Source organism: Mytilus trossulus, chromosome 9, assembly GCF_036588685.1.
Source record: "Mytilus trossulus isolate FHL-02 chromosome 9, PNRI_Mtr1.1.1.hap1, whole genome shotgun sequence".
Classification (NCBI taxonomy): Eukaryota; Metazoa; Mollusca; class Bivalvia; order Mytilida; family Mytilidae; genus Mytilus; species Mytilus trossulus.
In genome coordinates, this window is record NC_086381.1 from 64,885,580 (window position 1) to 64,912,083 (window position 26,504).

Sequence of the window (26,504 nt, forward strand, 5' to 3'; positions counted from 1 at the left end):
AATTAATATAGTTTCTATCCTTTCTAACACCAGGCGAAATATTTTATTTGTTGATAATTTTAATACCCAATATATGTTTGAAACTACTTTTACTCTATATGCACATGTTACTGCTTTGGTTTGGTTAAAATGCGATCGACATTACCTTGAATAATTTACCAAATAATATTAAAGAAAACGACAAATTAGATGCATTTAAGACCAACTGTTCAAACTATTTTCGAACTGAACAGAATAAAGATGCACGAAACTTATGTATTTTTCTTCTTCTATTGAATGCATATGACTTGTATTTATTCAATATTTAAGCTGCTTTAGTCATCTGTATTATGTATTTTTTTTTTCTTTGTATTTTTTGTCCCTTTTCTATTTGTAGTAATAGTTTTTGAAGGCCTGATGGACGATAAACATGTAATTGTTAAATGTGTTAAATTCGTTAAATAAAGAATTTTATTATCACTTTTATTACAGATCAATTTGAATTGCTCCAGTTGATTCTCAAATAAATGTTTTAATGCTAAATGGGAGATAACTGCACCATTATTTAAAATTCGTTTCTGTGTCAGTAGATTTGTAGCAAATATACTTCCCTGTTGGTTGAATATTCATTTCAGTTTTGGTATATGGTATTTCTGTCAAACGTTAACCTTTCCAAGGTATGTTAATTGCAATTTCGCTGTGAATAGAAGCAATTATTACTGTTCCTTTATAAACTAACTTTATTATTACATGAATAAATCAATGACTTATATAAGCGTAGCTATCACATGCATAGTACAACAGTCAATTCTACTTAACGTATTTTTACCATGTAACGTACAATTTTTTTTTTATAAAAATACCGAATTCATTGAAAAATTCAAATTGGAAACTCCCTTATATGAAATTGCAAAATCAAAAACTCAAACACATCAATAGACCCCCCTTTTTCTAAATGGCTGGATCCGCCCCTGGTACAGGCATTTTGTGATGTAGAAAATGGTGTAAGTCTTGCTTTTGAGGTTTTATCTAAGGTCCTAATTTTGACCACCAAATGTAACATCTAAACGAATAAGAGGCCACAGGAAGGGATAATATAAGATAAGGGAAGCTATGTTAATTCCAATGCAAGGGCCCATGATGAGCAAAGTAATTTAGTACTGTAACAATGATTTTGATAATTAACGCAATAATGCTGATACAAATCATGTATAAATATGAACATAATCATCTCAATTCTAAGATGTTATTAAGCCACAGCCAGATCCGAGCCACACATATTAAACATAAAAGCATAACAATTATATCTAATAGTAACAGGCAAATATTCTCAAAGAGTCAAACGAAAACTATATTGATAGCTTTCTCATTGCAAAACATTTATTATTATAAATTGCAATAATTTTCAATACCTTTAGGTTTTCTTGAATAAAGAGCTAAGTAACATGATTAAATTTTTCGAAATTTTTACATGTTTTACTACTTATCTAAATATTATCATAAAAATTCTTTTCCTAAGTGATTATAATGGAGACATTGACATATAAAATGTTCTCCGTCTTCAACTTTACACAAGGTGCATTTTTTCATAATCTTGTGATTTATGGGATTTATCTATATAGTTGTTTGCATACTATCCGTCTCTACTTTTAGAGTGTGTGCACTTAATCTTATCTTTCACAGTGCTGGTCTATCTTTAAATTCTTTTAATGACAGATATTTTTCTGAACCAAACAAATGTTTAATTGAAAATTAAGTCATGAGTTTACCTTTACCCGATTCAGCAGTACTTTCTCTAAATTCTTTCAAATGATTCCGAAAACTTGTACATAATATATTCTTAACTATAGTACATTAACTGGCCAGCACTTACATTTAAGTTTGACAAGTCTAGTTCTGTCATTAAATAATCAATACTAGAAAACCATGTAGTGATATTGTTTGCATGTAACTTTTTATTACAAATATATGCATCATATAATAAGCCATTCTCTGTGTTCTCTATAACATATGAGCATATATTATCATTGCCAATAAAATTGAAAAATATACAAAAAATCTTCCTAATTCAGACATAACATGAAGGTTAACTTATACGTGCCATCGGAATGGGTATCTGTTTGGTATGTCAAATGAATCAATGGGTTGCAGTTTTACAAAAGCAAAACGTCAATGATTTTCTATTAGATACATGTCTGTTTTAATAGTCCAGTCGATTTGTGCAGATTTTTGACAAAATTGCTCAAATTGTGGTAAAAGCATGAAATTTGGAATAGTGGTAGTATACGTCATGGACAACATTTTAGGCTATGGACCCACTCTGAAAGTCGAAATTTGTGGAAGTGGCGGCCATTTTAAAATGGCGGCCGTTTGATCTCTATAGATTAATAAAAAAATTATGAAAATAATATTAGAGAAGATATTGACATGAAACCTGGGTAATAGAATAACAGTGCTGATTCAAATTGTCTTGTTGAACAAAGTTTTTGGAAATATTACCCATGTTGAATATTGAATGGCGGCCATCTTGAAAAATCTTTAAAGCCAAAAAAAGTAGTCATTATTCGTTGAAAATTTAGAAAAAAAACAATATCGAAGATATACAAATGTATTTGTTTGAGCTATGTTAACAGGACGAAAGGCGAGCATATGACCCCCCCCCCCCCCGTAGAGGGTATAAATTACTTCATATTTTCCGACAATGTTCATGTCTCTAATGTTCAAAAGTAATCGACATAGTTAAAATGCGACCACGAAGAAGATCATAAAATGAACTATTACTCTAAAAGCAATGTTCGTGCCACCGCTTGTTCAACCTAGAATAACAGGAGAATTTTATTTTACAAGTATGAATAAAGCAAGAAAATATTTGTACACCTGTCATTTATAATAGTTGGCTGAATACAGGATAATTCGTTTTGTTGATATTGTTCATTTAAAACAACTTTCAAAAACCTTGATTGCAGACATAATCAATTTCATATTATACAAGTAATTAATGTTATAGGAACATCAACTTCTCAAATGTTCTCAATTGACGTTAACAATATCTACCACAAATGAAATGTATATGATTTATCAAACCTCACTCTGTCTATCATGTTTTATCACCTTGTCCTCCATTTTTACATAGAGTAGTACAACTTAATACTGCCTTTACACATTTACATTTCCTTAGTAACCGTGTTCACTTTTACTGATCAGTTAAGCGCTTGCTGCAGGAAGTTATTTTAAAGTCATATAGTATATTCATCACAGATGAAAAGGACTTCATATGTATTGATTTTTTGGTAGCCATTTTGAATGATGGCCATTTTGAAAACATGAATTTCCTATATAACATTATTCGCTAATCTTATTTATTCACTGTTTGCATTCACTTTTTTTTACTAATATGCATTGGATATTTATAAAATGGTCAGATAAGGCATGTACATGTTTACAAAATAAAGATATCAGTATAAGAATTTCTAACTGTTACTTACACGTTTGCCTAAGTAACTTTTTAAAACAGAAATTACGTATATATGATATAATTTATGACCGAACGTTGTTGTTGTCAAAATTGTAGATTTCTAAAACACTGGAGCTAGATATCAGAAGAACAAAATAGGCGTTTAGACTAGAAGGAATGTGTGAAACGGCAAGAGAGGACATGTGAGGGTATGCATGCAGAGCCAAGCAGATCCAAACAGAACGGACATAGACATCTGAGCTGGCAATCACTCTTTTTGATGCAGGCATATAACGATGTTGGGTCTTGAATTGGTTCATTTTGCTCAATTGGAAACAGTTGAATGAGGGTTATGGAACTGCAGAAGCACTCCAGACGGCACAAATCCTGTCAAACAAATTTTCCGACCTCAAAATATTTCATCAGTAAAAGGGAAAACATACTTCTGATGTTGAAGATAAATTGCCAGTTGAAAGAAAACAAGAAGTAACAAGACACTGTAAAGTGATACTGAATCAACACAAACAATGACTACAATGTATTTTTTTTTCTGTTGTGATGTACCTGAAGATCACCGTGATACTTCGAAATTTAAAAATCGACAAAAATGGGACATGAATGTGCACCTGTACTACAAGACATATTTCCTTAGCCAAAGAAAGAGCTGGCGATGTCAAACCACCAGTATCCTGCTTGATGATTGATAAAACTTGACAAAATAGCAAAGAGGCAGAATAAAAGACACAGAAAGAAAGCCAAGAATCTTTTATCCTTGGAGTTGTGCTTTCCAAAATAATTAAATAGATTGACGACACACGGTCTTGCAGAGGTATTGTACCAATCTCCAAGCTTGCAGATCACGCTAAATTGTACAATAAACGCCTGGAACTACTTGTAGTTATCATGGAAGGAAGGACTGATACAACACATCTAACTACATAGGAATGTAGCTAACAAAGGATATCTGCAAGCATACAAGCAAGATAAATTAGTTCTCTTGATTTTCAACAAAGGTATTCTTGAAGCTGAAACAGATCTCATAATTGAAGGGTATCACCATAGCTATATCAGGCAAACTATATATGCTTGATAATTAGAAAAGTTTTACAGGGACACTCAAAAACAGTTTTTAACACGAATCAGTTCACCAGACATAAGTTTCCTTAGTACGAATGGTACAGGATGGCCAAACATCGAGACACAATCCAGTAATATCGATAGGTGGAAGAGACAACACTCACCATTTCTCAGCTATAATAGTTCAATTGTGCAACTCGTCATCGGAAGGATACAACTGCAACTTGTCAGTCCTCTGATAGAGAGTAAGATGTCTAAAAGATTGTGGATTAATTTTGAAAGCCTTCGATGAATGCCCCTGTAAACCTTTCTATAGTAGCAAGCCTAATTCTTCAAACTATTCTAGTTGCTTTGACTATGAAGAGGCCTTCCCCATCACGACTTAAACATTTTGTAAAAGACATAGCATGTTTCAGAATTTCCCCAACATATTCATTCAGAATCCAGAGAAAGACGCAACCTTTCATGTGTGCTTGCATATCATCTATGGTAGATAGTATTCAATTTTTCATAAATGTTGTATTAATCATTCCTTCCATGACAACTAATATTTACTAAGGACGTTTACTGTATATTTTTTCCAAATCATCAATTTTAAATATTAAAACAATATCTGTTCCAGACTGTGAGCCGTCACTGTTTTCTATTATTTTGGCAAGCCCCATTGCAATGGATAACAGATTCTTGACTTTCTTTATGTGTCTCGAATTCTGTCTAGTTGCCTTGTCGTGCAGTTTTAACAAACATTTAGCATGAGATCGGCTCCTTAAACTGAGTCTGACTAAAAGAACCATGGTTAATAGTTCAAGTGACAGTCACATACTCTATTGTCGATCACATTTGTTGATGCTTTATGATGATAGTCAAATACCTCATCATAAAGAAAGAAAGAAATATCTGCAATCATCGTTCTTGTTGATTCATCACAACTGTATCTGGTTATTCTACTGTTTTTTTTCAATCCGTGACTCATTTTGTTTTTCCTGACTATATATACAAAGATATATAAAGATTTGCTTTGACAGGATTAGTACCTTTTGCCTTGTGGTTTTCCCATTGCATGACCTTCATCAACGTGGAACAGTTGTATGCTACAAAGAATGACTAATTACCAGCTCAAATGGTTATGTCTGCTCTTTTTGTATTTGCTTGGCATTGTAAATCATCATGTGTCCTCTCTTCCCGTTACGGAATTCTTTCCAGTCTATTTATTTATTAGATTTTTTTCAGCTCTAGTGATTTTGATACCTACGTATTTTTCCTGTTCAACATACAGACGAGTGCTCATATTGTATATACGCATTTTTTTTTATGGTAAAAAGGTACCTAAGCCCTACAAGCTCAACTGCGATTAAAAGAATTTACGTATTTATTTAAATACATTTATTTGTTAACATATGCATACCTTATTTGAGCACTTGGTGAATATATCTTATATGAAAAGCAACAGTCATAAATAAATGATTAGCAAAACTAGTTGTAAATGCATATAAAACTTTGTATTAATTCACAAATCAATTAAGAATAGCGAATAATAATATATTGCAAATTTACGTTTCCAAAATGGCCACCATTCAATATGGCCACTAAATACTTCAATAGTCCTCAGTTTATATTCTTTGTGATAAGAAATACGAAAGTTTATCAAAACTAGTTAAGTAACATATTTTTCATATTTTTTCTAATAATTTTTATTGACTTTTCGGACATGATTTAAAAATGGCCGCCCAGAGCCGCCATTTTGATTTTCTGAATTGGGTCTATAGCTATAAATGTTAGTTATAACCTCAACTAACACTCTGCAAAGTTTGATGCTTTTACCACAATCTGAGCAATTGTTTCACATTTCGACTGGACTATAATGATGTTATATTCTTTTAATGAAATTCAGATGTAAACATAAAATATGTGATGACTGCGAAATATATGACACAATATGGTTGTGTAATAATTTACCTATATTTTTATGGGTAGTTATTATCTCAAGACTCCAATAGATGAATGAGTTTCTTTTTAATCCCAGCCACACATACATGTTGAGACCCCATGAGAGATTTCGGTGTCATTTTAAGTGGTTGTCATCTTTTTTTTTATGTCATATTTGGAATTAGTTGTTTGACATTATTCATATACTGTACATATAAAAGTGAGGCCCAGGATTCCAAAGGGAAATTTAAACGTATATGTCGATTGTAAACTGATAATGCCATTGCAAAAAAGAAAGTAAAAAAACAACAGTATACAAAATAAAACAAATAAAACAAAAGACTGAGCAACACAAATCCGAAAAAAAGCTGGGGTTGATTTTTGGTGCTCTTGAAGGATAAGCAGATCCAGCTCCACATATGTCGTGTTGCTCATTTAAGTACAAATCAAGGGGATAAGTCTAACTAATGTGTAGGTCATATTTGGTAAAATGAAGGATGGGATCGTGGTTATAAAAACAAATTATCTATCGAAACGAGGGATTACAACGAGTAATCGAGTACTCTACCGAAGGCAGGATACTCGAGTACAATTTTAGTATGCGGGTACTCGTTTGCCTATTATAAATCTTGAGATAATTCTCCTCACATTTCGGCTCACTTTAGTTCTGTTGAAATATCGGTATTATTCCCTTCGTAATACTTATTCAAATTCATTTACAACTTTCATAAATTTACCCTGAGAATTCTAGTTGGTACTAGTAAATAGTAGCAGTTCCTTCCGTGGGAATGTTTTCATGTTCACTACTGGTAACAAAAAATGGAAAGGCAAACAGTCTTTCATCTGAAGTTGTTGACCAGATCATATGTCTTAACGAGGACAACATCAAAGTGTCCTCCGATGAACCCTACTGATAACAGACATTTTTAATGGTGTTTGTACACGGATCAACACTTAATGGATTAATAATACATCAACTTACCTTTGTTTGTTAATCAGACTTCTATGTAAACGTTATTGGGGTTTTGCTAAACGGCGGAAACGGAAAACGGAAACTGAAAGAGTTAACATTTTTTTTATTTTTGGTTATTCTATCTCATAGGCTTGTTAATAAAGCATAACACTTGTTTACATGAAAGATAAACAAACAAATTTGAAATAAAAGAATTTAAAGCATAAATATAAAAATAGAAGATGTGGTATGATTGCCGATGACACACTTCTTAACAGGAGACCAAATAACACAAACATTTACAACTATAGATCATCGTACGGCCTTCAACAATGAGCAAAGCACATATCGCATAGTCAGCTATAAAAGACCTCGAAATGACAAATGTAAAACAATTCAAACGAGAAATCTAACGGCCTAATGTATGTCCCGAAAAAAATGAACGAAAAACAAATAAGTAACACATCAACAAAGACAACCACCAAATGACAGGCTCTTGACTAGGGACAGGCACATACATACATGATGTGGTCGGGATAAACATGTTAGCGAGACCCCAACCCTCCCCCTAAATAATTGAAATAATTAGCAGTACTGTGACATGATGAGACTATGTTTTTGATAAATTTGATAAGGTCATGCTCATGCTTTTGTCGTTCAGTCGATTCAGTATAGTCTGGGCATTGGTCTTGATTCTATAGATAGAGTTAAGTTAAGTAATAAACTTTTGAGGAAATGCTTTTCATTGTTCTTTCTTTGATTCTTTTTTACTTGCCTTGAATCAAGATAAGTGATGTGGTGTATCTTGTTGCGTTGTTCTGCGTTGGATATTTCGTTGTATATATATTTCTTGTATAATGGAAAGAAAACGTAAAAGAAATCTAATGGGACAATGAGGTATGGACAACACACCGATAAGTGAACCCGGGAGTTAGAATAGAAACTTGCATACACTTTATTTCAATTAAGAAAATCACTCACTATACAAAGTTTTTCTTACCCGATACAATACTGAAGTACGCTGATTATTATTTCGGTACTAACACGAAATTGAATTGCACATCTCCCAATTTCTAAATAATTTAGCACACTGGTAGTAGTACTGTCAATCGGGTTACAACGGAATATGAAAGAAAAAAGTAGGGGTCATCATTTTTTTGTAATTCTAAAAAGAAAACGTGGACAAATTCACTTACTAGATAAATAGAGAATATATGTGTTTTTTGTGTGTTTTTTTTTAAATTATGGTTATTTAACGGATAGATATGTTCTTATATACAAAAAAATTAGACGCATGAATTCACTTTGTTTTTGTGTAAAAAAATGATACAAATCCCTCCCTATACAAACCCAATCTCACTCGATTACTGTACCGAAGTAAACTGTTTAGTATCAATAGAAGTCTATATGGATGTACGATTTGCACAGTGTAGTCGTAGTCATATCCTAGTGTAGGGTTTTCTTAATTTATTTGTCCACGCTGCTTAAAATATCATGCCGCTTTCCTTAAGTCTTCTCTGAAAATTCATACATTCTCAAGTAGCCGTGGATTTAATTTCATAATATTACAATTGAAAATAGTGTCCCTCATTTAGTATGCTGTTATACTATAGTTGAAAACATTAAAAGATAGGCGAAAGATACAAAAGTGACATCCAAACTGATCACAAGTCTAAAATAAACTGACAACACCTTTACTAAAAAGAAAAAAATACCATAAGACAAACAGACATCAGACAAACAGACATCAGACAAACAATAGTACGCAAAACACAACATATAAATTAAAGCTGAGCAACTCGAACCGCTTTCAAAAACTGTGGGTGATCTCAATTGCTCAGGAAGAGTAAACAGATCCAGCTTCATATCTGACACTCGTTAACATAGAAATGATTTTTTATTCATTCGCACTACAGGAATGTTGAAAATTAAAAGTAAGTTTTATTCATATTGGTATATTAAAAAAATTTGATGCTATGTCAAGACAACTGACAAGTAATTTTTCTCTGTACTTTTTTTATGACGAAAATGATACTTTATTTTACTCTGCGCATCTGATCGTTTAGATGTGTCTACCGGCCAATTTGCAAACACTCGATTATCCAAGATATCATTGATATCATTTACTAAATAACACCTGAACTAGATCGGTTCCTTGAGATACTACAGATTCAACGGCCTGTTGGACATTAGCTTGTTGATGTTGTCCAATTCACCACGACTCTCTGCTTACGGGAAGCATAGGAATGAGTAAACACAACATTGTGTATTACCAGGTTTCTGTAACTATTATATGTCGATTTTAGTAGTTTGTATGGGTCTTTTTCAAAATTTAACAAACATATATATTTATATATCTGTAACGTGTCCATGTGTCCTTATCGATATTTTTAGCGCAATCATTGATATCAGCATATAGTTGCAAATGCGATATTTACGTAAAGCATTAAAGATATTACAATAATCTAGCCGGTTACGCATTATGTTGGAGCATACTATATGTTAGGTCATCTTGTAGAGAATGTATATTTCAGATACTTAGCGCAAATGCACAAATGTCTGCTGTTTTACTTTAACAAGGTATGAAACTGGCATTGATGATTTAAAAAAAAATGGTGAATAATGATATGATTGCCGCTAATTTATTATATTTATAAATAAATATATATATATTAGACATTCTATTGATTATTAATGTTGGCCTTTATATTTTTGATGTATTGAGTCAATATTCTATTTTTTTCTCTGCCATACTTAAGTTAATATGTCTTTCCATTTTGGATAGAACAGTACACATTTAGTTGGTGTCTAAAGACTTCTTAGTTGAAAGAAATTAAAAGTGAATTGTTCATTCAATGTATTTGCTCTGCCATGGTCGTTTTCTGCTAGTATACCAGCTATAGTCTTTAGTGGTGGTATACTTTGAGAGTTCTTCTATATATGACCTAGCCATATTATTTGAGCTTTTCTCGTCACTTGGCGTCCGTCGTCCGTTTTCGTCTTTGTTAACCTTTCCGAAAATCTTCTCTGTAACTACTGGGCCTAATGTTATCGAACACATGTCCTTTAGAAAGTCGTTTGACAGTTTTTGTTAAACTTGGCAACAATATATCATTGATGTTTCTAGTTAAGCAAGTGTGTTGGTTAACTTGGTTAAAATTAAAGCATAAGGATAAAATGCAAGTGACTTCTATTGCAAACCGCTATGAATAGCGAAAACTTGATGTATAAAACATGTTTAAAATGTTGAGCTCTACCTTATTTCGATTTACGTCAAAACAGTCAAATGATTTCTTGTAGTAGTTTTCGCCCTAATAAGAAGAATTTTACCACTTTCCATATTTGCCTATTATATTGAAATATATAATGAATCGATCAAAATTTTTAAAAGCAAAAATTACCAGAACAACATGGTCAACATGTCCGCCGAACTCGTTAGTCGACGCGTTAATGGAGTTTTCGCTACTTGGTATTTTTGCCAATTATCTCGAAAACTATAAACGATAATTAGACACTTTTAAAACATAAATGATCATCAAGACAAAATCTACAAACAAGTCATAGTAAGTAGACTTTTTAAAGTAACGATTGCCCTCAAAGAACGCATTTGTTTTTATCCTTTCTTGTGTTTTTAAACTAAAGATCGAGAGATTTATTTCATGAAAAATTCATGTTTATAATGTTGGAGAGGTCCTATTGTTTAAGATGCAGATAGACCTATAGATTATTGGCACGTGTTTCTAAAGGCTCTTGGTTTTCTTTTTTTTATAGCTGTTTTGTTTTTAAAAACTGTTTAGTATTTTCTTTGATATCTAGCTACTATCCTATTGTCAACACAATTATTGTGTCATTTCGTTATTTCAGTCGTTATTGATTTTCGTAATTCCTTCCATCCCCCCTAAATTCGGCCCAAATATATATTTCTTTCCGTTTCCATTTCCGTTCCGTTTTCCGTTTCCGCCGTTTAGCAACACCCACGTTATTGGTATGAGACAATAATAATCAAAACCAAGGAGTAAACAGATGTACGTTTAAATCAATTTTAATAACTCTTTATTTGAAACTTAATTATTGTTTAATTTACAATTTAAAGAAAAGCGACTGATACGTGAGCGAATTTCAAACTTAAAATTCGAAAATTAAATGACAACGCCATGGCTACAAAATAAGGGAAAACACAATAAGACAAACGATAGTGCCAAAAAAAAAAAAAAAAAAAATCGATAAAAAACAGAATATTTAAGACTGAGCAACACGAACAAATGCAAGCACTTGTAATTTGAAGTCCAATATTATTGTGGACAAATTAATGGACAAGTCATGATATAGAAAAATACCAACTCAACAGAAACAAATGATACATATTGTTAACTACTATTATGATAGGTTATATGTAGAAACAGCGGTCGGTAATTCATTGTTTAATTGATCAAAAAGGAGGACCGATAAACATGGAAGAGGATCAAGCTATTTTTGTAGTACGTTTGGCTTTCATGACTATTTTTATGACCGTAATAACAATCACACCGCATCCCACCTACAATCTTAGTTCTTCAATAGACGGTAAATACTCATCCGAATACTCGAGTACTCGCGAGTATCAAGACCAAGTATCAGAGTATTAAATTTCAGATCTTTTGACATCTTTAATCAAAACAAATAATTATTTTCAGGATGGCATCATCTACTGGTAAGCTATGTGGTCCATGTGAAGTAAGATATAACACTACGACTGCTGTTAGTTGGTGTATGGACTGTGATGATGGACTATGTTCCTCGTGTTTAGAGGACCACAAAGTCAACAAAGCAAGTAAGAAACACCAGACCATACCAGTAAGCCAGTACGTAGAAGTAGAATCAGTTTCTTCACTTATTAAGCAGGAATGTGAAGAGCATGACCAGAGACTAACTTTTTATTGTCTTGATCATTGCGTCACAGCTTGTGCCCTTTGTGTACCGGAAAAACATAAACAATGCAGCAGAATAAAACCTATTGAAGAACTTGCCAGTAATGCTAAAACGTCGGCAGAACTATTTAACGTTGAAAGGGGAATCAAGGAGCTCTATAATACTGTAGATGAACTTAAAAATCACAGCCAACGAAACATTGCTACAATTAAATACCAGCAAAAAAATATTTTAAGGGAAATTAAATCTTTTCGAAAACAGATAAATGAGCATCTGGATAATCTAGAATCAAATTTGTTAAAGGAATTAGAAGATAAAAGCGACCAAAATAAAGCCGAAATAAACTTGTTTCTAGCAAAATTGAAGGAAAAGGGAGAAAAAATAAAGAGTCTCGGAAAAACAATACATCAATTAAAAGAATCATTATCCGACGTTCAAGTCTTTTTAGCAACAAAGGGTTTCGGTGAGAAATTGCGAGAAGAACAAGAATGGGTTGCAACTGTATGTACCCAAAATGAAGCAAAAGAGTCTGTTCTAGAACTATCCACTGATCCGCAACTGAAACAATTGGTATCTGACTTAAAAGGTTTTGGTATGATACATGTTGTCCAAAATCCGTGTCAGATTAAGACCGACGCATGGGAGCACCAAAGAGCACAGTTGAATGTACCTATGACCGCAGGCAAAGATATTGACCAGACAAAACTAAAGCTAATACGCGAGATTTCTTTTGGAGTCGGTAAAAGTATTAAAGATTGTGCAATTGTCAATGATGGAAGAATGGTTTTTGCAGATTATAATAACGATGAGGTTTTAGTGCATAATCCAGAGGGACAGTTATTGAAATCAATAAATGTCGACATGTCTCCTTATGGATTGGCTGTGATAAGTTCCATTACCGTAGCCGTAACATGTTGTAAACATAAAACAATAAACATTGTAAATATTGATGATTGCGTCGTCAAACAGAAAATAAAAGTTGGAAAACCTTGCTGTGGTTTATCTTACCACGCTGACAAACTTTATGTCCTTGCAAAACACACAGGAATACTAGAGTTTGATTTAGCAGGAAATCTCATCAGAACAATACCAGTAGATGTTCTATCTAATGAAGGCTATTTATGTTTTTACAAGGATACATTTTGTTACACTTGTTACCAAGATTTCGACGAAAGTTTCATAGCATGCTGCGATGATAATGGTAAAGAAATCTGGAAGTTGAACGTTGCTGATTCTGGTGTCACAGCTGATAACTATGGAAATTTTTTCGCTTCAAATTCCTCTGATAGTACATTGCAAATAGTATCAGACGACGGTAAAAAAACCAAAAAACTTCTAGATCTACATGATCCGCATAAGGAAACTTTTCTTGAAGGTGTCTTCTTTGACAAAAACAGCAGTGCATTACTTGTAACATGTACCTCAGGGACTGCAAGGCTCTACCGCGTCATTTGAATATTTAAAACCATGGATTAGAAATTATTTTTATGATTTATGAAATTTCTACTAAAGATCAAATATACGCATGTACAAATGGCAAATATTTCATAATAGAAATAGATTTTGACTTCAATTTAGATGAATAAAAAGAGATGTGAGTAAACACCAATTAGACATCATACAAATGATAAAAAAGAAACTGTAAATCTATTTGGGTGGTTATTATCCGATTTTCTCTATCAACAGCATCATTTTTAATCTTTATTGTTCTCTTAATTATTTTACTTACAAACAGTACAGATAAGATCGAGTGTTCGGTCAAAATTCCACTACACTCTACAATATAACAGTACTACACAAAGCATATACCATACAAAAGAATATAAGTACTAACTTCATTTCACACTTTATGGATCGACATCATACTATTTAACCATGATGGCAGATATTTATTTATGAGTAGTACTTACGTTTTTTCTAAATGTGTTATCTGCCATGTTGCCACAGCGATGAGATATTCGAAGAAAGAAAGAAGCCGTATATGATTGAAGTGTAAAAACATCCTCGGTGGAGGTCGATTGGAATATCTGACAAAATCTGTCACCAATTATAAGTTGTTCCGGAAGTGCAATCATATGATATGTTCAATATGTTCACATTGATTTTTTTACGCAAAAGACCAAAATGACACAGACATTTTAAAACAACTATAGGTCACCGTACGGTCTTCTACAATTTACAAAGCCCATACCGCATAGTCAGCTATAAAAGGCCCCGATAAGACACTGTAAAACAATTCAAACGAGAAAACTAACGGCCTTATTTATGTAAAAAAAAATGAACGAAAAACAAATATGTAACTTATAAACAAACGACAACCACTGAATTACAGGCTCCTGACTTGGGAAAGGCACATACATAAATAATGTGGCGGGGTTTAACATGTTAGCGGGATCCCAACCCTCCCCCTAACCTGGGACAGTGGTATAACAGTACAACATAAGAACGAACTATAAAAATCAGTTGAAAAAGATGGACAAAAATACAAGTGGACGTGGCCCGGTACTTACACATCCCGACACAAAAAGACACAATGAACAGATCTGAGAGTACTCGCAGTAATCTGACAGCTAGTTCAAAGCCACTAACAACAAATAAAATATCATGCATCTAAGACTAAACTATCAATCCGTACACATCCAACATCCAATGGATTTAGAGTAAAGTCGTCATAAACAGCCAGGGAAAAACATGACCTTGTGCAATGCCAAGTTATAGGTATCGACAGATTGTAGATCCATGAATATGTATATGCATATAACATACTAGTAATATTAAGTTAGCTTTTAATTAAATGATAACAAAATCAATATGTATACCAATAAAACAATATTCAATGATCTTATTACAGTGTTGAATAGGTAACCTTTTAAAATTAGTTTATTTAAAGGAGAGACAAGTTTACATGTATCATTTCTAAATTTCCGGGCACGGTTAACATTTTCGTAAACAGAGTTGCTGCTCACATGGAATATCGCTTTCACAGACGATAGCTGGCATATTCCTTATGTCCTAGCAAAAATTCCGTCCCTTTTTCCTGAACATGACCAACCGAATTTGACTTACTACTGGGTTTGTATTAAATGAGAAATTAGACTAGTGCTCCATGTGGAGCAGGATCCGCTTACCATCCTGGAATACATGAGATCACTCCGAGGTTTTAGTGGGGTTCGTTTTTTTCAGTGTAATGGCGTTGTAGGTTTATTTTCCACTCATTGAGTGTCCCTTTTGTATCCTTCGACTCTCTTGTATACTTATTATGCATTTGATCTAAAAAGAGTTAAAACCTATGATTAATGAACCATGACTTGAGGCGTGCAACGGTTCAGATGCCTATAAGAGTAACAAGTTCACCTTACAACCACACTTTTTAGATTACATAAAATATACCAATTACAGAAAATGATAAGCTTCTATCTACACTAATGAGATAGCATGAACCATTGAGAGAGACACCGTACAACTATTCTGTATATAAACGAAATCAGACATTTTTCTTAAGTCTATTCCAATAATGATCATCTTTACATAAAAAAGCTGAAAATAAAATTATAGTGAAGGCTTTACGGTGACCTCAAGCTGCTAACCTTCTCCGTTATTTAGTCGCGGTCAGTTTTTCACTGGCAATCATATCAAATTTTCTTATTTTCATATTATGAACGTGCATTTAATAATTGAACAATATGTAAAACGGAGTTGACAAAGATAACCCACCTCTTACTAATAGTCATACTACAACGATAATTCCGCAAAAATAGAACCTCCTTGGTTATAGTTACTAAAAACGAATTTTGTTACAATAAAATGATAATACCTTTTGTATTCCTAGATAAGGCAGAGGATCCATAATTCTTTCTTGATTGGAGATGCACAAACATGTGGTGAATAATAACCCACCCAAACCCTCTCAATCTATGCCTTACATTCTAGTTCCAAAAAATAGGCAGAAAATCAAATGTAGCTTTATTAGTACGTTATTGTATGCACGAAAATACAGATTTTTCTAGAAAGAAAAAAGGAAAGAATATCTCCCATATTTAACATCTTGCGAAACCATTATAGGGCGCAACAATAAAATTTAAAAGTAAAAAAAAAATCATCGAAAAGGGTGATTATTACTAAAAGTAACACCATGGTACTAGTTCAAGATATTCTCAAACTCCGAAACAGTGATGACGTTGCTTCGCTAAACTGTAACAGGTAAAGTCAAGGTAGCGTACCAAAAAGGACGTTACCGCTGTTTCGGAGTTTGAGATACTCTTTAAGGAAAGTAAAAACAAACCAGAAAAACTTTTTTTTATGATCTCGGACGACGGGGGCATTACGGCTGAGCTTTGTCCATCTATTCGTCCGTCCTATAATTGGTTTTCACTGTCTAACATTGGTATAACTTAACCAAATGTTAATAAACGTATCCACATTACTTATTACCGTTAAACACAAATCAAGGTCGAATGTGTAGCCGCTTTCACGGTTCTCGAGTTATATAATGTCATAACTGAAAAAAAACTCCTTTATTTTCCGTTTGCGCACTCTTACTCATTTTGCCTAAACCAAATGTTACCAAATGCTTACTACCATCATTTTCAGTTCAAGTTAATTACTTTACATTTACAAGCATCCTTCACGCTTAGCCATTTTTGTCACATTGACACATTCTTTTTTTATTCTTAGATGTTTCAACATGAAAAAACTCTCCTGAAAATCAAATGCCTATGACAGATAAGTGGAAACCAACAACATGCTATATTAAGTTCATAGACTAAGTTCATTTATGTAATTTTGTAACTCAGAACACCTTTTTTTTATAGCACTTTCTTAAAGTATTCAGTCTTCTCTTTAAACGGTAATTTTGCATGCCTTACAATGGGGGAATGATAATGACTTTTATTTGCTACTTTTTAATTCTGTCAACTTACATAATGTTTCAAAATCAAAGTAAAATAATTATTGTGTTTTCTAAGACTATAAACCACAAATCTTCAATATGAAAGAAAATTGATAACTTAAGTTTATTTTATTAGTAGCTTGCTAGAACGTGAACTTTATGTTATGGTATTGTTTCAAACGCGTATGACCAAGCGATATCTAAACCGTCATACAAAACATAGAATATAACGAATGAATAGAAGGCTATGCATGTATACTTCTTTTGCGAGAAAATAACAATTGGTGAAATTATTATTTTTTTATGTAAATGCAAGAGACGTTAAAGCTGTAACTTTTTAGCGCAGAATTGAAACTTGTGTGTCAAGACAAAGTCATTGTGTTTTAACTCACAATTCGGATAAAAATGGCAATTTTATTTTATTGATAAGAGATAAGAATATACAACGACACTTTATCAACACAAAAACTAGATTTACAGCTTTATTTACTATTGTACAATATAACAATTAATTTACAAAATGTTTATACATAAAAAAAGCTGTTCTGAATTTTTCAACAAATCTTATAAAATTAAGGCACAGTTAAGGAATAACAGTACTGTAGTTGAAGAGTTGCCACCGTAAATTGTACATTTGATGGTCGCAAATGCAGTTTTACCGGTGACGCGTAGCGGAGACAGTAAAACGGAGATTTGCGACCGTCAAATCAAAATTGACGGTGACAACTCTTCAACTACAGTATTGTTATTCCGATTCTAATGCATTACAAAAAGAAACAATACGATAAAACTTGAAAAAAATGTCTAAACTTGACAAATAGAAAAAACTTCATGAATGATTTTGTCACAAAGACGTCGTGGCTAAACGTGACGTCATACAAATGAAAACTTACAAACTGGAGGTTATTACGTTACCTGTACGCTTCAAATTCGGATAAAATTACATTAAAACGGCGATTCGAGGTAGGTTTTTCTATGTTGTGATGTAATGCTAGTGTTTCAGAAAAAGGGAGAAGCTTTGGTACCATTAAAACGTTTAATCCCGCTGCAAATGTTTGCACCTGTCCTAAGTCAGGAATCTGATGTGCAGTAGTTGTCGTTTGTTTATGTAATTTATACGTGTTTCTCGTTTCTCGTTTTTTTATATAGATTAGACCGTTGGTTTTCCCGTTTGAATGGTTTTACACTAGTAATTTTGGGGCCCTTTATAGCTTGTTGTTCGGTGTGAGCTAAGGCTCCGTGTTGAAGGCCGTACATTGACTTATAATGGTTTACTTTTTTTATATTGTTATTTGTATGGAGGGTTGTCTCATTGGCTCTCACACCACATCTTCCTATATCTATTGTTTTATTTTCGATTATATAGTAGTAATCGAAGATTTGTTGATTCAATTAATTCAAATTGGTGGTCCTTCCTTGGTTACGCCTGGTCAACTGCGGATTTGACGGCAACTTTTAGCCAATGAAAAAAATTGTTACATCCAAATTGCATTAGAATATGTAGTTTATAGATGCAACAAACTAACCTCGAAATGATATCAACGTAATTTTTACATAATCGAATTATGATCTTTTGTATAGGGCATATTTTTTTAAACAAAATATTTCTTCGATATTGTTTTCAATAACAAAAGCTTTCATTCAATACTTTCCGGGACTTGAAACAAAAGATATCAGTTTGTGAATTTCATTTGAAAAATTAAGTGATTAATTTTGAGAGGTAACCATATATTCATGTTAGTTTTGACATAATCCTTTAAATTGATAAATGCAGTTGAAGATTGAGCTCAATCATTTTGTTTCTCTAAAAAAACTCAGTTATAAGTGTAGAGACAACTCTCCATACAAGTCACAATTTGTGAAAGTAAACCATTATATGTCAAAGTACGGTCTTTAATATGCAGTCTTAATTCACACCGAACAACAAGCCATAAAGGGCTCCAAAAATGACTCATGGAACAACATTCAAACAGGACAACCTACGGTCTAATCCATATAGAAAACGAGAAACGAAAACCCCTAATGAACCACATTAACAAACGACACCTACTGGAGATGAGATTCCTGACCAAGGACAGGGTTTAAACGTTTTAATATGTACCAACCATCACCCTTATGTGAAACAATAGAAAGACACACTATAAAAGATCAATTGAAATAGATTGACTCAATTAAAAGACATATTGTAAAAGTAAACAATTATAGATCAAAGTACGATCTTCAATACGGAGCCTTTTGTTTACAACAAACAGCAAGCTATAAACACAATTGAACATAAACGCATAAAAATCGATGAGGAAACAAACAATAAAGACAAGCAGTAATACTTTTGGTTGTTCACGGTCGTATTATTTTATTCTATTTTATCATACATGTAACAATCACTATCTTTCAGATTACTGCGTCATTTAGGGTGCACCACACTAGAATACCATATTTGAATGTGCATTTTTGGAAGTCACATTTGCATTATTATAAAAACATGTAAATTGTGTACATGAAGTTAAGTAACAACAAAAAAGAGCCGTCCGAACATTCCTATATTGAATAAATATTGTACAATCGAATATGTGCTATTAAACGGTTGTGATTGACTTTTGAGTTCTATTTTATCTGATATCCTTCATTTAATGGAAGATTATCAAATTTTTTATTCGTCTGTTTTATGTAAAAAAGAATGACTTATGTCGAAAGTTTGGATATCTTTAATATTTGAAACATCTGTACACACCTCAATAAGCCATTTTGTTGAGGGCTATTTCAGGGCAAAACTTCTGTAAATGTTCTTATATTTATAGGCAGATATGCATTGGGTATTCAAACACAATTTGCACCAATCAGCTCTTTGTGTGGTTTTACAGAACGGTATTTATATAGGTATTTTCAGTAGACACAATGTTCGTACTGCACAACACCTGTGTTTCGTCATACAGATGCTTTTCAGAGTTGTCTAATTCTAAAGGTTGATAGGAATTTTCGTAATCATGCAGTTCTCTCGGAACAGATACACTTCTGCTTGAAATTTCATCGCTGCTATTAGCTTCAGTTGGATTCTCACTGCCGTTGTTTTCTGATTCTGCTGGTTGAGCTATCACAATTTCTGCATCTACTGGACGGTAATTACGATGTGTGGGAGAACTAGGGTTGTTGTCTGCTATTTCTATTTCATCATAATGTATTTCTTGATGGACTTGTTGTATACCATTTTTTCTACTTTTATTTTGATAGAATCCCCAGAATAAGGAGCAACTAATTCCTAACAGTAGTCCACCAAAAAAGCTGCTAGGTATTTGCCAGTAAATATTCAACGATCGACTGGTTTGTTTTTCTGAAAACCAACAGAGTAATTTGATATTACGAAATGCAGAAAGATGAATGGATTAAACATAGGAAAACTAAAGATTATTAATATATGTTTTTTTTTTACTTTACTACATTTATTTGAGAAGTTTTATGTTTTTCGTATACTTTTTCTTGAATGTTAGATTTAAAGTGTCTGTAACACATTTAAAATACAGTTCAACGTTTAACATACTCAGCATCCATACACTTAAAATTAGTCATTTTAATTTACCAACATAGAGTGTCTCATGCATCAGGTAAGTGTATATTTCTTTCAAATTTTTAAATTGGCTGATCTCATTACTAATCAATACTTATATTCTGTCATTGTATTTGACCAATATAGAAAGCAGCAGGTATGTAAAATACAAAGGCTTTTCTACATTAGGAATAGATGCCCTAAGCTGTATTTGGCAAAAAATTTAGGAATTTTTATCCTCAATGATCTTCAACTTTGTATTTTATTTAGCCTTTTAAGCTGTTTTTGTCACTGACGAGTTTTTTGTAGACGAAACGCGCGTCTGGCGTAAATACAAAATTTAATCCTGGTATCTATGATGAGTTAATTGTAATCAAAATGATTATTGGCCTATCTTTTTAATAATTAAAGCAGATATTCTTTCAGAAAGCTGTATAGATATATTAATTTGCTTGTCACTTACCACCATCTACTAGTTTAACAGTATAGTTAGCATCACCTAAGGAGTTTGCTATCAAGAATGTGTATGATGTAAAGTCGTTTTCTTCAATGATGAATCCGTGAAGTGTTATTTTGAATGTATTTACTGGAAAGTATTTTGAATATTTTCCATCAATATCAGTCGCATTTTCAATATCTATATATTCGTGTTCAATTGAAGAAAATTCACGAGTTTTCACTTTCACTTTGTTGAACTTTGGATAACTGTACACGAAGACTCTGATATCAATTTCCGTACCAGATATTCCATTCTGTATATGTTCGTTTTGTGACTCAAATACAGGTTTGTCTAAAATAAATAGCAATTGTGTAGTACTAAGAATTCTGAAAAGAGTGGATACAATACTTTCAACTTTTTCGTGAAAATATTTAAACCATCCATTTAGTAACTGGTCAAAAATGTATAATGTTCCAATTTTCAATTCCATTTGGCTGACGCATGCTATAAATGGACCTTAGATCAACCAAGTAAATTCATTCCCTTTATCAAACTGGTGAACGTCATTTATTTATATTGTGCAACAAACGAATAAAACTTGGTTGATATATATTTTTTTCAAACTGTTATTTTGACTTTAAATCCAGAAAGATGATCTAAAACATGCATACATAAATTGAACAATAATTTCAATACTGCCGTAGCTTTCTCCAATGATATTTGCTGCTCTGCATACAAATATCCCTGAGTCATGCCGACTTATATTAAACAGATCCAAGTTGAGTTTACGTCTACTCAAATGATATTATTTTGAATTTTTCTCTAAGAATATTATAGTAGCAACAGGATTACTATCAACTGTGCAGGTTACAGTCAAACTTTGTGTCTCATTAACTATAATAAGCCGTTTCCCTTTATTGAATGAATGCATGAATGAATCTTTATTGCAAAGCATAGACATGCAATGGCAAAATTAACAACATATATTACATAATATATTGAACATTATATAAGGTTTATCTGTAGAAAAAAATATACAGGTACTTATTCTAGTTCTAAAAGCAACACCAAAAATAATTATATGAATGTTGGATGCATTAAATACCGAGACACGTCGTAAGTCGCGTAGTATAATTACTAGAATAAATCTTATTTAAACGTTTAAGTTCATGCAAAAGAGAGGCGGATGATACCAAAGGGACAGTCAAACTCATCAGTCAAAAATAAACTGACAACTTCATGGCAAATGAAAAATAAACATACCAAAATACAAACGACAGTATACAACAAAACAAAAACCACTTAAGACTAAACTTTATCAAGTTATGTTATAATATGTTATATTATTATCTAGGAACTAGTAAAATGTTTATGTACAAGACATCTTTACAGTTGAATCTAGAAATAATAACATCATTTTTATTTCGTATTTTGATACGACTCTAAATGACGAATCAGTTAATAAATATAAGTGCGTATAGGTAGAACTGTAGTGCATTATGCATGTTATAAATTATATTACTAGTATTGACTTACACGTAATGTCAAGTCGGACATTTTTCTTAAGAGAAATCTCTAACGAACTACTGTTTACAATGCAGGTGTATATTCTTCCATGGTCATGTTTCTGTGGGAAAATGTTCAGTTCATATGTTCCTGGTCCTCCTATTCCAAGCAACAACGAATCATTAAACCACATAATAGTTTCTTTTGGTTCACCGCTATTTACACTACAACTTAAAACTAAGGTATGGTTTTCAGTCCCATGAAGAACTCCTGTGTTGTCATCATGAATTGTTATATTCCTTGGCCGCACTGAAACATATCAAGAGGATACGACTGTTTGTTTATGTTTTGTCCCCAAAGGTATTAGCTCAGTAGAGAAGTCAGTTTTTTGCCTGTATGCATACAAACTTGTAGCTGAAGCGATATTTAGCTTCTTAGAATTTTATGGCTTTAAGCTAGAAATTTGATTTACCTTTCAAATTTTCTTTTTTGAGCATACCTGAAGAAGGCAAATCCAGAACATCGCTTATTTACTGAGGGTTTTCAAATAGTTTTTCCTCGAGCATCACCGAAGAGGCATTTATTGTCGAAATGCGCTTCTGGTGCAAAAAAGTTTGTACCGTTCATGAAATTAGAATGCGTGAAATTTATGAAATGTTGTTCGTTTTTCACAGCACTGGGTCGAAATAGCTGCTCTTCCACTATCAGTCACTATTGGCACCATCAGTGTAGTAGTCAGTTGTCACTTCGGAACTGATATGATTTATAACAAGCCATTCTAAAATTATGTTTTGATCAAGTACAGAATTAGTGAGAAACAAAGGTGTCAACTTCATTTTTCAAAATTGGCCTTATATTCAGCTCTGAGCATTCCTGATGAAGTTAAATTAAGAATAGAGACTTAGACACATGCAATTTATAAAGTGTTGTTTGTATTTCATTACTTAAAGAAAAAATGATCCGTAAGTTTAAACCTCGCTAATTTATTATCTGATTATGTGTCTACACAAAGTCAGTTGTTTTAAATTTAGTACAGTTCCTGTATTTGTTATTGGTTACTCTCTGACATATTTGATTTTCGTTTATTGTTTTCATCATAACTAGACTGTCTGGGTGGATGCACCTATTTAGTGGTACAAGTGTGCCTCAAAACATGGTCGCTTTTTTATGCTCTGATGGTACGAACAGGGTTGCTTTTTAATGCTCTGCTGGTGAGAACATGGTCTTTTTTTCAAATAAAGTTTTTGTCTAGAACATGATCGCTTATTTAACTGTTTTATATAAGACTAGAAACAAGGTCTATAACAGCATCTATTTTAACGGTCTAGAACAGGATCTTTCCCGCTGAAAATATGTCTAGAACAGGGTATACACTTTCTGAGCAGGGTATTTTTTTTCAATATTTCTGTTTTTTAATTTTGAATTAGTATTTGTTTTTTAATGTTTTCTGGTTAGAACAGGGTATGATTTGAAAAGTGCTGTCAGCACAGTTATACCCGAGATGAGAGTCAATAACCACTCGGGACTGTCGGTTTTTTCTTTTAAATTGTTTCATCTTTTATCATCGAGGGACCACACATTTCTTATGATACGGCATTGATACTGCTCATTGATAAAATAGTAAGGTTGTATACATATGGAATAATACATGGCAAAATTCGTATATGATGCTGTATCACCACGAGAAACCAATATCAGTCCCGAGGGCTGATATTGGTCAAGTGGTGATGCAGTATGCAATACGGATTTTGCCATGTATTAATATGTTTATCATACATTTTAATAGATCAGATTCATGGGATATCCATTGCTTTTTGATCGTCCAAAATTATAAGCTAGAAAAGAACATAATGATTTTCCTGTATTTTTCCAGCACATTTTTTTTTATAGAAGGCTTAACATTAACATCGTAATGTCCCCTATAACCTTATCACATTCTCAATATACGTTAAAGACCATGTATTAAAATGCATCCACTTACGATACTGTCCTATGATTTTAACCACAATTAACATTTATCAAATAAATATCATAAGATGTAAAAATGTGTAAAGTTTATTTGATTATTTAGTGATTATATTATTCATGATCATTTCAATTTTCTGACGAGGTTAACAGCAAGAAATTGTGTCTTGGGAAGTTTGCTATCTATTCTTACCAAAGAAAAATCGTAAAAAATTGCATCTGTGTTTAATCTATCAGGTAATAAAAACAAACTTCACGAAAATTATTTCAAAATAAACAATAAAACTTAAGATATAACTACATCTTATTTTGTCTTTTTTTTTTAAATATATGTAAATCACTCGTAAAGTTACTGGGTAATAATTTTTGGAAAAATATCGATTTTATTCGAAATGAAAGGACATTTTTAAGTTGGAACTCATTTTATTCCTATCATGCACTACAAGTAAATACAGCAACTGGACGTCACAGGTCAAACGTTGACGTCATTCAAATTATGACATCATGCCAGGTATGCGATACGGGTTTTGCTGTGCGGATACGGGGTATGCGATACGGATTAGCTATGCAATACGGGGTATGTAACACAGGGTAGGTGATACAGACTGAAAAAAAACCCTTTATTAGATATTCAATATTGCTGTAAATACTAAATATTTGACAAAGTTCTTTACATCCTCGTCATATGGTCTCTGGTAGATTATTGTCTCCGTTGCGGTCATACAACATTTCTTTCCTCTTCTTGTTAAAAGCAATTCAAAATATCGTTGGAAAAAGTTTGGCTACCTAGCTGGTATAGATCAGTATACTTTACAACCACTTCGAGTAATAACACGTAGTCCGTCTAAAATATATTACTATGATACACAAATATAAGGTGTTGTTGTAGAATCGCAAATGAGACAACTATCAATCAGAGTACAAAATGAAGACGAAGGTTGTTATATATATATATATATAACCAAACAAACTTCTACAAGAAAAAAAGTATTGCCGTTTGTTCGCCTTTAAAAGATCTCGACATAACAAATAGTAAACAATTTAAACGGGAAAACTAACGGCCTAGTTTTTTTTAACTAATAGAAAAAAATTCGAGAATCTTACATGATATACATAAACTAACGACAATCACTGAATAAGCATAACACTTTTATATTATGACGGGGTTTAACATGCTTGTAATTGCTATGAAATGAAAATAAATCAGTTAAAACTGCACTTAAAAAGTAATAGACTGAGTTCTACTTCCATTATTGCGGATATGTTTCTAATGTCGTAACTACAATCCCGTCCTCTTATCTTGAATGTGACCTACCGAATTAAACTTATTACCGGGTATGTACTAACATGAGCAACACGATAGGTGTCAAAATGTGAAGCAGGATCTGCCTTCCCTTCTGGATCACCGGAGATCACCCCAAGTTTTTGATGGGATTCGTGTTTTTTAGTCTTTAGTTTTCTATGTTGTGTGTTGTGTACTATTGGTTTTCTGTTGTTCCTTTTCTGTTTTAGCCATGGCGTTGTCATTTTATTTTAGACTTATGCGTTTGAATGTTCCTCTGGTATCTTTCGCCACCCTTTTTTTAATACTTTTTTTCCCATATTCTAATGAAGTTAAATCCAGGTATTTACCTTATGTTGCTTTTATTTTCAAAATCGGTTTTTAGAAGTTGTTTTAATTACCTATGATCTTCAGCTCAATGTTTTCTATTATTGTTATCGATTTGGTATAGCAAAAACATCTGTAGAGACCTTCTTCGTTGAAAGATACGTTCGATATTTGTAAATCATACTTTCCTAAACTGATGTTTCTAACGATTTTCAGCTTTAATGCATTCGGAAGTCGTGAGTTGATTGAAACTCCTTCAG

The 26,504-nt window shown here is 32.6% G+C and overlaps 1 protein-coding gene across 1 annotated transcript; it reads left to right on the plus strand.

The window, feature by feature from the left end:
* Positions 1-571: 571 nt before the first annotated feature.
* Positions 572-14,380, plus strand: LOC134683243 (uncharacterized). Its single transcript, XM_063542418.1, has 2 exons — positions 572-656; positions 12,062-14,380. The coding sequence occupies exon 2, from the start codon at positions 12,063-12,065 to the stop codon at positions 13,749-13,751; it is 1,689 nt and encodes a 562-aa protein (XP_063398488.1). The 5' UTR covers positions 572-656; position 12,062; the 3' UTR covers positions 13,752-14,380.
* Positions 14,381-26,504: the final 12,124 nt, after the last annotated feature.